The following is a 13,846-nucleotide window of genomic DNA, read 5'->3' on the forward strand; positions in this document are numbered from 1 at the left end:
AGGGAAGTTCTGTTTGTTTGATTTTTATACTGCCAATATTATCAATATTTATCCCACCTTGAGACACAGAACACAGAAGTTATAAAAAAAACTAATATTCCAAAGAAAGTTAATGTGAATGCTGTATTCAAATTTAAAAGCTTCTCACTCGTGAAAACTAAAGAAATTATATAAGGCCCAAAGTCAAACAGTCAGATCATTCAACAGAGTGAATCATTTTATCTGAGTAAAAATAATTATATATAATTGCTTTGGTATATATAAATTAAATACCATATATTATTGAATTTAATTAACTGATAAAGATGAAGGCTTAGGGCACTTGAGAATTAATGGTTAGTCTGAAAACTTGATGACCCAAGCAGAGTTTTAGCCCATTAACCCTCTCCAGTCATTAATTCCCAGGGAAAAGTTGCTAGGGACATTATGAGATCAAAAGCTTAAAAATAAACCAAGACTTTATTTTATTTTTATAAATGGTGCAATTTCTTATTGCTGCTGAAACTGCTATCAACCAAGCTTTTCTAGAAAATTAATGTCCTGTGTATTTATTAGGTGTGATGAAAAATATTTCTCAACATTCCATCCAGCTTGCAATTTTCAGTAAAAACTGTTATCAATATTTAAACATAACACCCTCAAATATTTCTTATTTGCCTGAAACTTTCCATTAATGAAAAATGAAAGGCTCACTTTAACCGAAAATTGAAATTTGACTATCTCAATCTGTCACTTCTTAAGCACTATCTATTAATATTGATCATGACATTCCAAGACTGCTAGAGCTGCATTCTTTATGAACCAGAAAGTGTGTCTGCCAAATAACCAAAAAATATTTAGTGAAAATAAAAATGGAGCACATGCTCTAGAAAATGGAACAAGTATTTTGTGGGGATGTCAGGAGCCAACTAACTGGAGGTTCAAAATCCTTAAGTAACCAACGTTTACTCTATATGCATAAACCAAAATGGAAAATTGAGCATCACAGGAAGAACACTCTACCCATCATAGGGGGTGGTGCTAGGTGGACCAGATGGCCAGAGGAATCATATCAAGAAAGTTGCATGAAGAGTAGTTTCCATTGCTGCATACCTGCTGCGTTGACATCTGAATCAGCTTTCGAGCATGTACTTCTTGTCCTTGCCCCATTGAGATAGTTCTGCATTCTGTAATACAGAAGGATTACTATGATAAAACATAAATTTTATAACAGGATTGGGATAGAAAAATTAATTTCTGAATTGTCATAGGCTCCCTCCCTCTATGGCTTCTAAGGAAAGTCTGTTATGCAAATAAGTCTGGCTTTTGGTTGTGTTGATGAGAGAAAGGAGTGGAGCAGACTGGAGGCACTACATGGAAAGGGAAGGACAAGGAGAGAAAGACAAAAGGCATGAGGCAGAGCTTTTAAAGAGTTCTGGGGTCTTTGGAGACAATGAGGTGACAGACTGATGGGGAGAGGCAGCTGCAATGCTATCACAGGTACTTAGAAGGAAAGAGGATTTTTTACTTTTGCTCTATGTTTTGATTAGAATAATTTTTTGGTGTTTTAGCAGATGTTTCAGTAAAGATTGGATACCAATCTTTTTATTCTTTTATGATGTCAAGCTTGCAGTGTTTTGTCTGTCCGGGTTTTGCTTGCCTATTTGTCCATTTTCTGAGATGGAACGCATAGCAATTCATCCCCTTGAGGACTATATTCAGGGGTAACTGAATATACCTGCTCCTCAGGATAAAATCCTCTTGGAACTGAGAAAAAGGAGCCTGAAGAAAAAGTGGAAACCACTCCAAGATTAGAGATGTGATTATAATTCAGCAGAATATACACTATTTAGGCTCATTAGTGAATTTGATGTCCCGGGTGGAGACCCACACTTGTGCCTGTCATATGAATTCACTAAACTGTAGAAGTCTCTGAATCATACTTGGGAAACTGAAATTAGAAATTAACTTTGAAGTAAGCTTTTGTGGACCCAGGTCTTCTTTAATTTTAAAGGCATGATCTCTAGATCTCTAGGGGCACAGAGAAAGGAAGTCAGTGTATACGCTGTGAAGCAATGCATGCTTTTGACTTACTCTATTGGAGTGATCTGAATCCTCAGAAAAATGGGCTGCTGTGGTTGGGCAAACAATGAGGCTGATTTGGAAACTGCTGGTAGGAGCTACAGAGAATGAGAGAAATTCATAGGCTGGAGACAGAAGTATGTTAGGAACCAGGGAAGAAGCTGCCAGGGCACACCACTTAAAATACAGCACCATGGGGTTAATGGCCAGAGATTCCATGAGTGCTGGTAGGGTGCAGCATTAGAATTATTTGTGGACTCAGGGTCACAGGGTGAAACTCAGCAGTTTGTGCCTGAGAGGACTGACAGAGCACTGCTTGAAGAACGAGGAACTGCAATTGTCCTTAGGTCACTGAACATAGCTGGATTCTCCCAACAAAGCCATCATGAATCTCTCCTGCTGAAGGGGAACTAGGTACTGTTCCCAGGGCATCTGAGAAGAACCCACAAACCCTATAAAAGAAGAAAGGGAAGGTGGAACTCGAATGGGAGGAGCCTCTGAATTGTACAAAGAGACACTGAGTCTCTCTTGTTTTGGAAGAACCCACAAGTGTTAGGTAGGTCAATGGAGGAAGGTGTGATATGTACAATACGTATTAACACATGAGCGTGAGCCATAATCTATCTCCTCTGCCCTTCCAACTCTTCTGAGATACACTGTTTAAAAGGAAGAACTGGTTTTTGTTCAGGGGTAGCCTGAGTTTCTTGTCTTGACCTGGGTAAGAGGTCAAGAAGATACTTAGAGGCATCCCTTCAAAACAAACCCAGAGTCTGAATGTGACCCCTTCTGGATGTCTACACTCGCATTCCCCTGGTCCATCACCTCATGCCTGTGTTCTTGCAGGAGCCTACTCACTGGTGACCTCTCTCCCACTCTTTTCCCTACTAGCTATTCTTCCCACAGCAGACAGAGGGATTTGATTGAATCCTGAATCAGATTATGTCCACCCTCTGCTCAGAAACATCTGATGGCTTCTCATTTCATTCTGTGCAAAATCCAGAATCCAATTCAAATTCTGACCTCTATGACCCTACACAAATGGATCCCATTATTCCCGCAATCTACACACACACACACTTTTTAGGATCCCACCACAATTCACTCACTCTTCTCCAACTGCGCGGGCCCCCTCCCTCATGTCATCATCAAACTGAGGTGGTTTTACTTCTTTTCCAGTGTGAATACCATTTATTTCTTCTTTTGGTCTGACTAAAACTTCCACTACAGTGCTGAGTAGAAGTGCAAGTAGACATTCTTCTCTTGCTCCTGATGTTTTGGGAAAAATATCCCATCTTTCAGCATTAAGTATGATGTTAGCTGTGGGTTTCTGTAGGTGCCCCTCATCAGGTTGAAGAAGTTCCCTTTTATTCTTAGTTTGTTGAGGGCTTTCATCATGAAAGAATGTTGGATTTTTTTCAATGCTTTTTCTGCAACTATTGAGATAACTGCTTGATTTTTGTTCTTTATTCTATTAATATGGGGTATTACATTGATTAATTTTCATATGTTGAACCAACCTTGCATTCTTGGGGTAAATCCACTTGGTCATGGTGTATAATTCATTTTGCATGGCACTCAATTCAGTAGCATTTTGTTGAGAACTTTTGCTTTTATATTCAGCAGGATATTGGTTTCCTTCTACTGTCTTTGTCTACATTTGGTATCAGAGTAATATGGTCTCATAGAATGAGTTGGGAAGTAATCTCTCCTCTTTTATTTTTTGGAAAGAACTGGTGTTATTCATTAAACATTTGGTAGAGTGTGAAGGCATCTAGTCCTGCATTTCCTACAAATCAATCCTTTTACTTCTTAAAGCTCTATTCGGGTTTTCTATTTCTTCCTTAGTCAGTTTCAGTAGTTTTCTCTTTCTGATAATTTGCCCATTTCATCTAGGTTATCTATCTAATTTGTTGTTATAATTGTTCATAGTATTCTGTATGATCTTTTCTATTTATTCAAGTCAATAGCAATGTCCCCTGATAAAAGAAATGTTCACATATTGAGATATGGGAAAGTCATTCTGACTTATATATGAGTTTACTTGAACTTTATGCTAACTAAAACAGCCTGTTTGTGGCCTATCAAACATACATCGTACATCGGCTCTAACTGTCAGAGAAAAGGGTACATTGACCAGAATTAAAGAATGTGTTAAAAATAAAAATTTCATAAATTCTTCCCTTCCTGAGAAGCCAGTGCCAGTACTTCTTCAGTGATGAGGCTCCCTTCCCAGGTGTCAAGGTATACTGACTTGCTATGTACTTGCTAACCTGCTTTTCTTGAAACCTTGAAGGAATGTGTCCTGACTTGTTTGATGTTCTTTGTTCTGACAAGATATGAAACTATGCTGAAACCCATGCTTTTCTGGAGCAGATCCTCTCACTTATCTGAGAACTGCCAGTCCTCAGTTTGGCTCAAATAAAACTCTTTTCTATTTCTATTATAGTTTGTTCATTGATTATTTTCATTGATATCCCTCTTTCATTCCTGATTTTAGTTATCTTAAGTCTTCTCTCCTTTATTCTTGGTCAGTTAGGACCAAAGTTTGTCCATTTTGTTGATCTTTTCAAAGAAGATACACTTGGTTGATTGATTCTCTGTTGTTTTTTTAATCCTCTCTTGCATTGTTTTCACTCAGATATTTATTATTTCCTTCCTTTTGATTGCTTTGGGTTTAGTTTGCTCTTCTTTCCTTGGTTTCTTAAAGAGGAAGCTTTAGTTATTGATCTGCAATCTTTCTTCATTTTTAAAATAGGTTGATAAATATTTGATAAATTTCTGAATAGTCTGGAAAAACTAGATTGATTGACACTGGAATAGTGAGGAAGCTTTGCACTTGAGGAAGTTCAAAAGACAAAGACCAGTGAGAGAAGAGGCAGCGCAGGCTGAATTTCCAGAGAGAGTGGAGAAGGCTGCCAGGACATCATGACAGCGACTGCCGTAAGGAGGCAGGATGCAGAGGATGTTGCAGGAATCGTTTTTGCCCGTATTGCAGCATAATTGTCCTTTGTGGTATGGGATGTTTTGGTTTTCTGGTTTGTGGACTTTTTTTTCCCTTTTTTTTGCTGCTTGGTTACATTTGAAAGACCTTTAGTAAGATTTCAACTGCTTTTCTATTTCTTTCCAAAACTGGACTTGAGTGTCTTTCACATCTCCTCTTTCGTTTAAAAAAATTTTTTTAATCAAATTAAACAATATATGTTTATAGTGAAAGCTTTGTAAAATACAGGAGACTACAAAGAAGAAAACAAAAATCACCAATATCCTTCCAGAGAGATCTACATTCTAATCTTCTCAGTGCACAATCCACAATCACTTACCCTCATTTCAAAATTCAAAGCACTCTGAAAACTGACAGCTTTGCCACAAAATCACTTTGGTGGTAAAAGCTGACCTGAATGGATATGAGCCTATTTATAGTCTTTATTTATCTCTATCTTTATAAATATTAATACTTTCATCTGCAATGTATTATATAATACATGAAATATTACTTTTCTAAAAGCTGGACAATTCTAATTTCTGCAGTGCATCTGACTGCAAGGGCTTTGAATAAGAGATTACAGACATATCCATACTAAAAATATATATATATGTACAATAATACATATACATGTCATTTTATATATCTACTTCTTAAGTATGTTGTATTTTATTGTCATTAAACATTACTGATAAACAGTTTTTAATGGTAGCACAATGTTCCATCATGTTAATGCATTCTTGCCAAGTTAGCCACTATCCTTTTGTATATTTGAGACATTTCTAATTTTTTAATATTAAAAATAGCACTAGACTTAACATCCTTGTAAATGAATCTTAATGTGCATCTCTCAGTTTGTTTTTATGATTAATTTGTATGTGTAGAATAGTTGGGAAAAAGCACTCAAACATTTTAAAGATTCATGGTGTATATGAAAAAGGACTGCCAGTGTCTCCAGCTGAAATAGAATGTTGCAATTCCCAGCCCACACTTCTACCTTGTCTTTGGAAACTGGGCAGGGCCCTGTGGAGCCCTCCCAGGTACAAAAATCTTTCCTTGTCCCCCATTTCTTGTCTGCAAGAAAAAGGCTTCAGTCTTCCAGACCTTCCCTGAGATCCAAAGGGCAAATTCAAACAGTTACTGATTAGGGAAGTGAGGAAATGCAGAAACAAAAGAAGAGCAGTCTGAAACACTTCGTGCAGGACTTCCCTAGTGGTCCAGTGGCTAAGAATCTGCCTGCTAACGCTGGGGACATGGATTCGATCCCTGATCTGGGAAGATGCCCATGCTGCAGGGCAGCTAAGCCTGTAGCACCACAACTACTGAGCTTGTGTGCTGCAACTGCTGAAGTCTGCACACCCTGGAGTCCATGCTCTGCAACAAGAGAAGCCACGACGAGAAGCCAGTGCATTGCGGCTAGAGAGTAACCCCCACTCGCCACAACTAGAGAAAGCCCACGTGCAGTAACAAAGATCCAGAGCAGCCAAAAATAATTAAAGTTTTAAAAAAAGAAACCATAGCCCAGAGATAAAGAGTCGTTATTTCCCCCTAAAGGGATATACATAACAATATATCTTTGGGGTTTTCTTACAGGAATTATTGCCCCCACCTAAGCAGAGGATGGTGACTTCAGGCCGAGCACATGGTTCCTGGAGCACCACCCTGTTACCTCACCACCAACCAATCAGAAGAAAGTCCTACACTGCAGCCCTCACCCCAAATTTTGCCTTTAAAAACTCTTCCCTGAAAACCACCAGGAAGTTTGGGTCTTTTGAGAATAAGCCACCCACACTCCTTGTTGGGTCCTTGCAATTAACCTTTCTCTGCTCCAAACTCTGACCTTTCAGTTGGTTTGGCTTCACTGTGCATCAGGCACGTGAGCTTGGACTCAACAGCAATTTGTGTTTTAATTTTATTTGCGCCGCTTTTGACATACCAAAGTTTGAAAACGTCATCCAAACTTCTTTTCCTCTGGTTTTGGATCCTGGTGTTATGATTAAGGAAACCTTAGCCACGCCAGTAGTATCGGTGTATTTTTTCATAGTTTAAACCTTTTAAAACCTTAATCAACCTAGAATGTACTTTAGAGTTTAATCCGAGGTAAAATTCTTGCTTTCTTCCAAAGTTAACCTGCTATGGCAACACTGTTTATTGACTAACCCGTTTTTCTTCCACTGATTTGAAATGTGAATCTCATCACAGGCTAAGCTATTGTATATACTAGCATCTAATTTGGGGCCTTTCATTTTGCTCTATTGATCTGTTTATCTACTCTGAGCCAGTTCCTCACTGATTAAGTTATTGCAATTTGATAAAGTTTAGAAATCTGATTGGGCTTGTTCTCCACATTATTCTTTTTCCTTTTCAAGCTGTCTTGGCTATTGTTGTCCATTTATTACTCTAGATGATCTAAGACCCCTCTACTATCCAATTAGGGGGAAAATGATGTTGGAATTTCAATTAGACTTGCACTCAATTTATAGATTAATTTAGAGACTATTGACATCTTTACAATACTGAATCTTTATAATGGGGATGTGGTTTAACTCTCTATTTGATCTACCCTACTTTCAAGTCTTTAAGAAAGTTTTATAGTTTTCTTCTAATAGGTATTCTAAAGATTATTTCTTAGTTTTATTTTTATTGAGATACTGAATGGGATTTTTACATTTTAGAAGAATGTTTCATTGATTTTTTAAATATATTTATTTTTGTGACCAGCTACCTTACTAAAATATCCTGTTAAATCTAATAGCTTTTCAGTTGATTCATTTGTGTTCTTTAGTTAGACAATTACACGATCTGAGAATAACGATGGCTCTTGTCCCTCTTTTCCAGTAGTTATATCTTTTATTTATGATTCTTACAAAACATTAGCTATATCCTCCACAGTAATACTAAATGAGAGTGGTGATAGCAGACATCTTTATCTTGTTCCTGACTTTAATGGGCATCATGTCTCTAGTTGTTCACCAGAAAGCATGAAGCTGTTTGAAGTTCATATTCACTATCATATTGATACAATATTCTTCTGTTCCCATTTTTAAGAGCCAAATACAAATGCTGAATTTTTATAAAATGCCTTTTTAGCAATTATCAGGGTAATAACAGCCTAAGGAAAAAGTCTTTCACTTGTTGTGATGAGATTTCTTAATACTGTGTCTTTCTCAGATTTGCCCATGCATCCTACTTGATCAAGGCATGTTGCTGTTTTTTGCATATTTTATATTATGCTAAATTCTTTCTGCTTGCACTTATATTAAGGTCCTTATATTAATAAGTAGGATCAATCTGTGGTTTTCTTTCTTTGATATAGTGACTATCTTGGTCTGTTTTACATATCAAGATAATGTTATTCCCTTAAAATACAGAGGAAAATGCATCTTATTTTCCTATGTTGTGAAATGGGACATAGCAAAGTTTTAAAGGACCTACCAAAAAAATCATTCAAGCTTAGTGTCTTTGCTGTGGTAATAATTTTAAAACTTCTAATTTTCCTCATCTTAATTATCGGTCCATTTAGGCTTTTCAATTTTTTCCAAGAAATTTTTGTAAATTTATATTTTTCTACAAACATCCATTTTAATGAGATTTTAAACTTTTTTTTTTACCATAACTATATATCATGATCTTATTACTTTTTTTATCTGTATTACTTTATTTTACTCATTTTCTCATTCCTATTTTTGTTTGCTTGCATGTTCAGTCACTTCAGTTGTGTCTGACTCTTTGAGACCCCATGGACTGTAGCCCACCAGGCTTCTCTGTCCATGGGATTCTCCCAGCAAGAATACTGGAGTGGGCTGCCATGCTCTCCTCCAGGGGATCTTTCCGATCCAGGGATTGTACTCTCATCTCCTGTGTCTCCTGCACTGCAGGCAGATTCTTCACCACTGAGCCACCAGGGAAGCCCCATTTTTATTTGTAGGTTTATATTTTATTTGTCCTCTTTCATTCATGTTTGGATTCTATTTTCAAATCTATTCTTCCTCTCCTTCACCCAAGCTCCTAGTAGGATTTTTCTCATGTTAAACCCATCTGTTTTCTCCTTCTTTCCCAGGTACCCAATGCTTTTGTGCAGAATTTATCTTCTCTGAATTTCTCAACACAGAGCCTGACAGGTTCCATAGTGAGAAGTTTTCCTTCTTTTTCTTTTTCTATGAAAACCTATTTGATCTGGTCCCATCCCTCAAGTTGCTGTCAGGTAACTTGCTAATTCATCCACTAAATCCACTGAGATGGCTGGATGGCATCACCAACTTGTTGGACATGGGTTTAGGTGGACTCCGGGAGTTGGTGATGGACAGGGAGGCCTGGCGTGCTGCGGTTCGTGGGTTCGCAGAGTCGGACACGGCTGAGCGACTGAACTGAACTGAACTGACTGAAAGGCACTGGGGAGGATGAAAGAAAGGCCACTGACAAGGGATCTGGGAGGCCTGAGACTAAGTCCTGAATTATCTGCCCCCAGCTAGTTCTCTGGCCTTATCTCCAGACCTTAGTTTCCTCAGCTGTAATACAAGGCACTTGAATTCCAGGATTTTTCAGAATTTTGTGAACCTTGAGCACGTTATAATTATCCATCACCCAAATAAAACATCTCTAGTTGAGACTAGAGTAATATGTCATTCATCTACATAACAGTTTCATTTTAGAGCTATTTGGGGCGTTTTTAACCCAAATTAGTGAACAGAATGATGCTTCCTAACATTCCTAAACGTTCCTTTGCTCTAAAAAAAAATGAGCAATGAGTTTTTTATAAACAACATTGGATCCTTCAGTGTTAAAATTAAATCTAATGTGTTTCCTAACAAAGTAATCAATAGAAGGCTAAACAATTGCTGGAAAAACTAAAGAAATATCAAGAAATGGAATCACCAAACTGCCAAGCAAAGCAGTACGATAGTATGGAATAATACTAGGCGACAGCGCTGTTCTGGTGTATGTATTCATCTAAAGTTATAACCTCTCCCAAAGGAAACCTTTAATTATTTTATTTCTGTTCTTACACCGATGTCCTAGACAACAGCATCATTTTGAGGTAAATTTGAAATGGTAACTTCAGTGGGAACTGCCCCTCTTCTGGGAAGAGTATCCCCTTCTAAGAAATGCCCTCAACTCTAGGCTCCATATATGTGGTTCTTGCTATGAACCCATTTACACAGCAACCATTCATTGAGTGGTCCAGAAAGGAGCACACGACCAAAGCAAAACCAAGGAGCTTCTTCCTTGGGTATCTGGACCTGGGACCAAGAGAGTAAGAGGACTTTGCCTGGGTGAAACCAAATGGGGCCATCCCAGGTGCAAAAGCCCCTCTGTGGTCCCCATTTCTTGTTTGTAGAAAAAGCTTTAGTCTCTTAGGCCTTCCCTGGGTTCCAAAAAGCAGACTCAAGCACTTACTAATGAGAAACAAAGGAAGAGCAGTGGAGCAAGAAAAGTAATGATAGCTTCAACAACAATCCTAACTTCTCAGGACTTCCCCAGTGGTCCAGTGGTTGAGGCTCCGGGCTTCCACTGCAGGGGGCATGGGTTCGATCTCTGGTTGGGGAAACTAAGATCCCACATGCACATGATAAAGCCAAAAAACAAAACAATCTTAGTTCTTCCTCAAGGAATATATATAACAGTCTGATGAATATCTTTGAGTTGTTAGGAACAAGCTAAGACCCTTGCCCAGATGGAGGGTGTGTGACTACATGTAGTCCACAAGTATGGAGACTATACTGGCTGGAACCAAAAGGCTAATGATTAAGATTCCTGAACCACTACCCTTTTACTTTACTATCAACCAATCAGAAGAAAGTCATGCCCCCTGCAATTTCACTCCAAATGCAGTTTTAAAAAATCCTTTCCTCGAAATCTTTTGAGCATGAACTGCCTGTTCTGCAGATTCTATGGCACCTGCAATAAACACTGTGGGCTTTCCAGGAGGTGCTAGTGGTAAGGAACCCGACTGACAATGCAGAAGATGTAAGAGATGCAGCTTCAATCCCTGAGTTGGGAAGATCCCCTAAAGGAGGGCATGGCAACCCACTCCAGTATTCTTGCCTGGAGAATTCTATGGACAGAAGAGCCTGGCAGGTTACAGTCCATGGGGTTGCAAAGAGTCGGACAGGGTCACATAGAATTGGACACAACTGAAGCGACTTAGCACACATGCATGCATGCATAAACACTGTACTTTCCTTCACCACAACTTGGGTCAGTAAATTGGCTTTACTACCCGGCAGGCAGGTGGATTCACTTAGTAACACTAGCAGTGCTGAACTTACTGAACATGTAAGTGTTGAAGCCCTTTAGCCACTGGAATCCATGAATTCTGTCGTACGGAGATTGCTTTGTAGCAAGACAAAAAAGGAATCTATATGCAGAGAGGACATTGAAGCAACTGGACAAAAATCCATGGAGAAGTAGATCTCAGAGGGATTTTCAAAGTTCAAAGCTTTGAGAGAAGCACCACTCTAAGGCTGATACAGATGACTCCATGCTTCAGTGAATACTGGAACAAAATGGCCACCTTTAAAGGTGATTAATGAGACTTTCTAGTCGTTATGTATGAATGTGAGAGTTGGACCATAAAGAAGGCTGAATGCTGAAGAATTGACACTTTTGAGCTATGCTGTTGGAGAAGACTCTTGAGAGTCCCTTGGACTGCAAGGAGATCCAACCAGTTAATCCTAAAGCAAATCAGTCCTGAGAATTGATTAGAAAGACTGATGCTGAAGCTGAAGCTCCAATACTTTGGCCACCTGATGTGAAAAGCTGACTCATTGGAAAAGACCCAGATGCTGGGAAAAACTGAAGGCAGGAGGAAGAGGGGATGACAGAGGACGAGATGGTTGCATGGCATCACTGACTCAATGGACATGACTTTGAGCAAGCTCCAGGAGATAGTGAAGGACAGGGAAGCCTGGCGTGCTATAGTGCATGGGGTCGCACAGAGTTGGACACAATGGAGCAACTCAACAACAACAACAATGAGACTTAGCCATGAGTATGAGCCAAGAGAACATGGGAGCTCTTTGCACTGGGTCTCAGTGTTCAGATAGAAGAAAGCAGCTATTGAAACATGAATCCATGTAGCACACAGAACGCTATGATGACAATGATGAGGAGGAGTGAACAAAAACCATGCTACCTTAAGCTATCAGTTTACAGTAGCTTTAGTGCAGACGTGGTAAATACTTGGAGATCACTAAACAAATTTTATATTATGCTTATTCTAACTAGATAATAAATTCAAGGTTTTATTTTCTAGATTTAGGGATTCACAATCAATCACTTTCATAATCCTTATAAAGACATAAATGAATCGCTCCTACGAGATATAGGTATAGAGATAAGAACCTATAAGATATGAACCTATGAAGATTCCAAAAGGCAATTCCAACAACATTCAGATTTTCAGAGTATTAAGAGAAAACTGCCCTCTATAAACAGCCATCCTAGAAGAGAATGGCTCAATCATGATGTCTTGGCGTCATTCAGGTACTTTTTCTTTAGTCCTGTCGACTCACATATGTTTGTAACTCCTTACCCTACCTCCTTCCATCAGAGTAACTTTCCTTCTCTCCCACATGATCCCCTAATTTTTATCTACTTTTGGATACTACTCAAAATGTCACCACGCTTTCCTCTATAGCCCATGCAATCCGGGCAACTCTGGCTCTTATCGCCGGGCATGTCCGTACCTCTGCTGCAGCAGCTTGTCACACTGTCTATTGCCTGTTTACATGTCTGTCTTTCCCAGCTGTGTTGTATTCACCGCTCTACTCCGTGAATCTAGCACACTGCTTATTCTCAGGGGTTATTGAATGAAAGTATCAATGAACGAATCCTTAAATTACTATGCATTATAATACAAGGGTTACATGTTTGCATTGTGACAAAATAGGCTTTGTCATAAATTTATACAGACACAGCAATAAAATTTGCTGTTGAAGGTTCATTCTTGCCAGTCTGCTCTCCATGTGGTATGGACATCTGATTACAACTTTAAAAAAATCAGCACATGATGGATGAGTATGTTCCTCTCTGCACAAAGATATCTATACCCTCCTTCTAGGAGATCTAAAAATGGGGGGAAAGAAGAAGTTTAATATTTTTTCTAATTCAGTTTTATGAATATATTTACACGAATTGGCTATAAAATTATGAAAGGAAAAAACTGAAGCAAAAACATGGAGGCTTTGCTAAATCTCATAGATTGCTCTTCATACCCAGCTTCAGTTTCTTGGCCAGTGCGTCAATTTGAATTGTGGGATCGGATCCCATGGACAGAAAACATATCAGAGGTGTTCTCGTATCACTTTCTTCCCAAGTTTTCTCCAGATTTAAGATAACTGGTTCCGTGTACTTTTCCTCCAAAGAATCTGCAATATACTTTCTTGCTTGAAAAACAGTACGGTCTGGGCACCAAGACCTAGAAATGAAAACAAGTTAGAGGAAATAAATTCAGATTTCTAAAATTCTATTTAGTTCTAAGCACCTAAAGAACACACAGTTAATTAGCAAAAGGATAACAAGTGAATCCTCCTTTATGCAGATATGTGTAAGATGGACGGTGAGATTTTCAGTCCTCGGATGAGTGCAAGTTTAATCGTGTGGTTTTGACGCCAGGCACTGGCAAGGAGCAGGGCAGAGTCAGTTATGTTGCCAATCTAGAAGGGAACTTAGAAATCAGCTGACTTCCAAGAGTTTCATTTTCAGGAGAAGCAGTGACTATTCTGAATTTTTAAAAAATAAATTCCTGTTGGGTTTAAAAAAATCTATTTATTTATTTATTTGGCTGTGCTGGGGCTTATT

At 38.6% G+C, this 13,846-nt stretch overlaps 1 protein-coding gene across 1 annotated transcript in view; it reads right to left on the minus strand.

Moving 5' to 3' along the window:
• Positions 1-13,846, minus strand: part of DNAH8 (dynein axonemal heavy chain 8) — a 332,077-nt gene that overhangs the window by 69,505 nt on the left and 248,726 nt on the right. Inside the window, exons 81-82 of the mRNA XM_044930509.2 lie at positions 13,261-13,463; positions 1,093-1,166 (exon numbers count right to left, since the gene is read on the minus strand). Of these exons, the coding sequence (XP_044786444.2) occupies positions 1,093-1,166; positions 13,261-13,463 (277 nt within the window). The remainder of the gene's footprint in view (positions 1-1,092; positions 1,167-13,260; positions 13,464-13,846) is intronic.

The sequence above is a fragment of the Bubalus bubalis genome, chromosome 2 (genome assembly GCF_019923935.1).
Source record: "Bubalus bubalis isolate 160015118507 breed Murrah chromosome 2, NDDB_SH_1, whole genome shotgun sequence".
Lineage (NCBI taxonomy): Eukaryota > Metazoa > Chordata > Mammalia > Artiodactyla > Bovidae > Bubalus > Bubalus bubalis.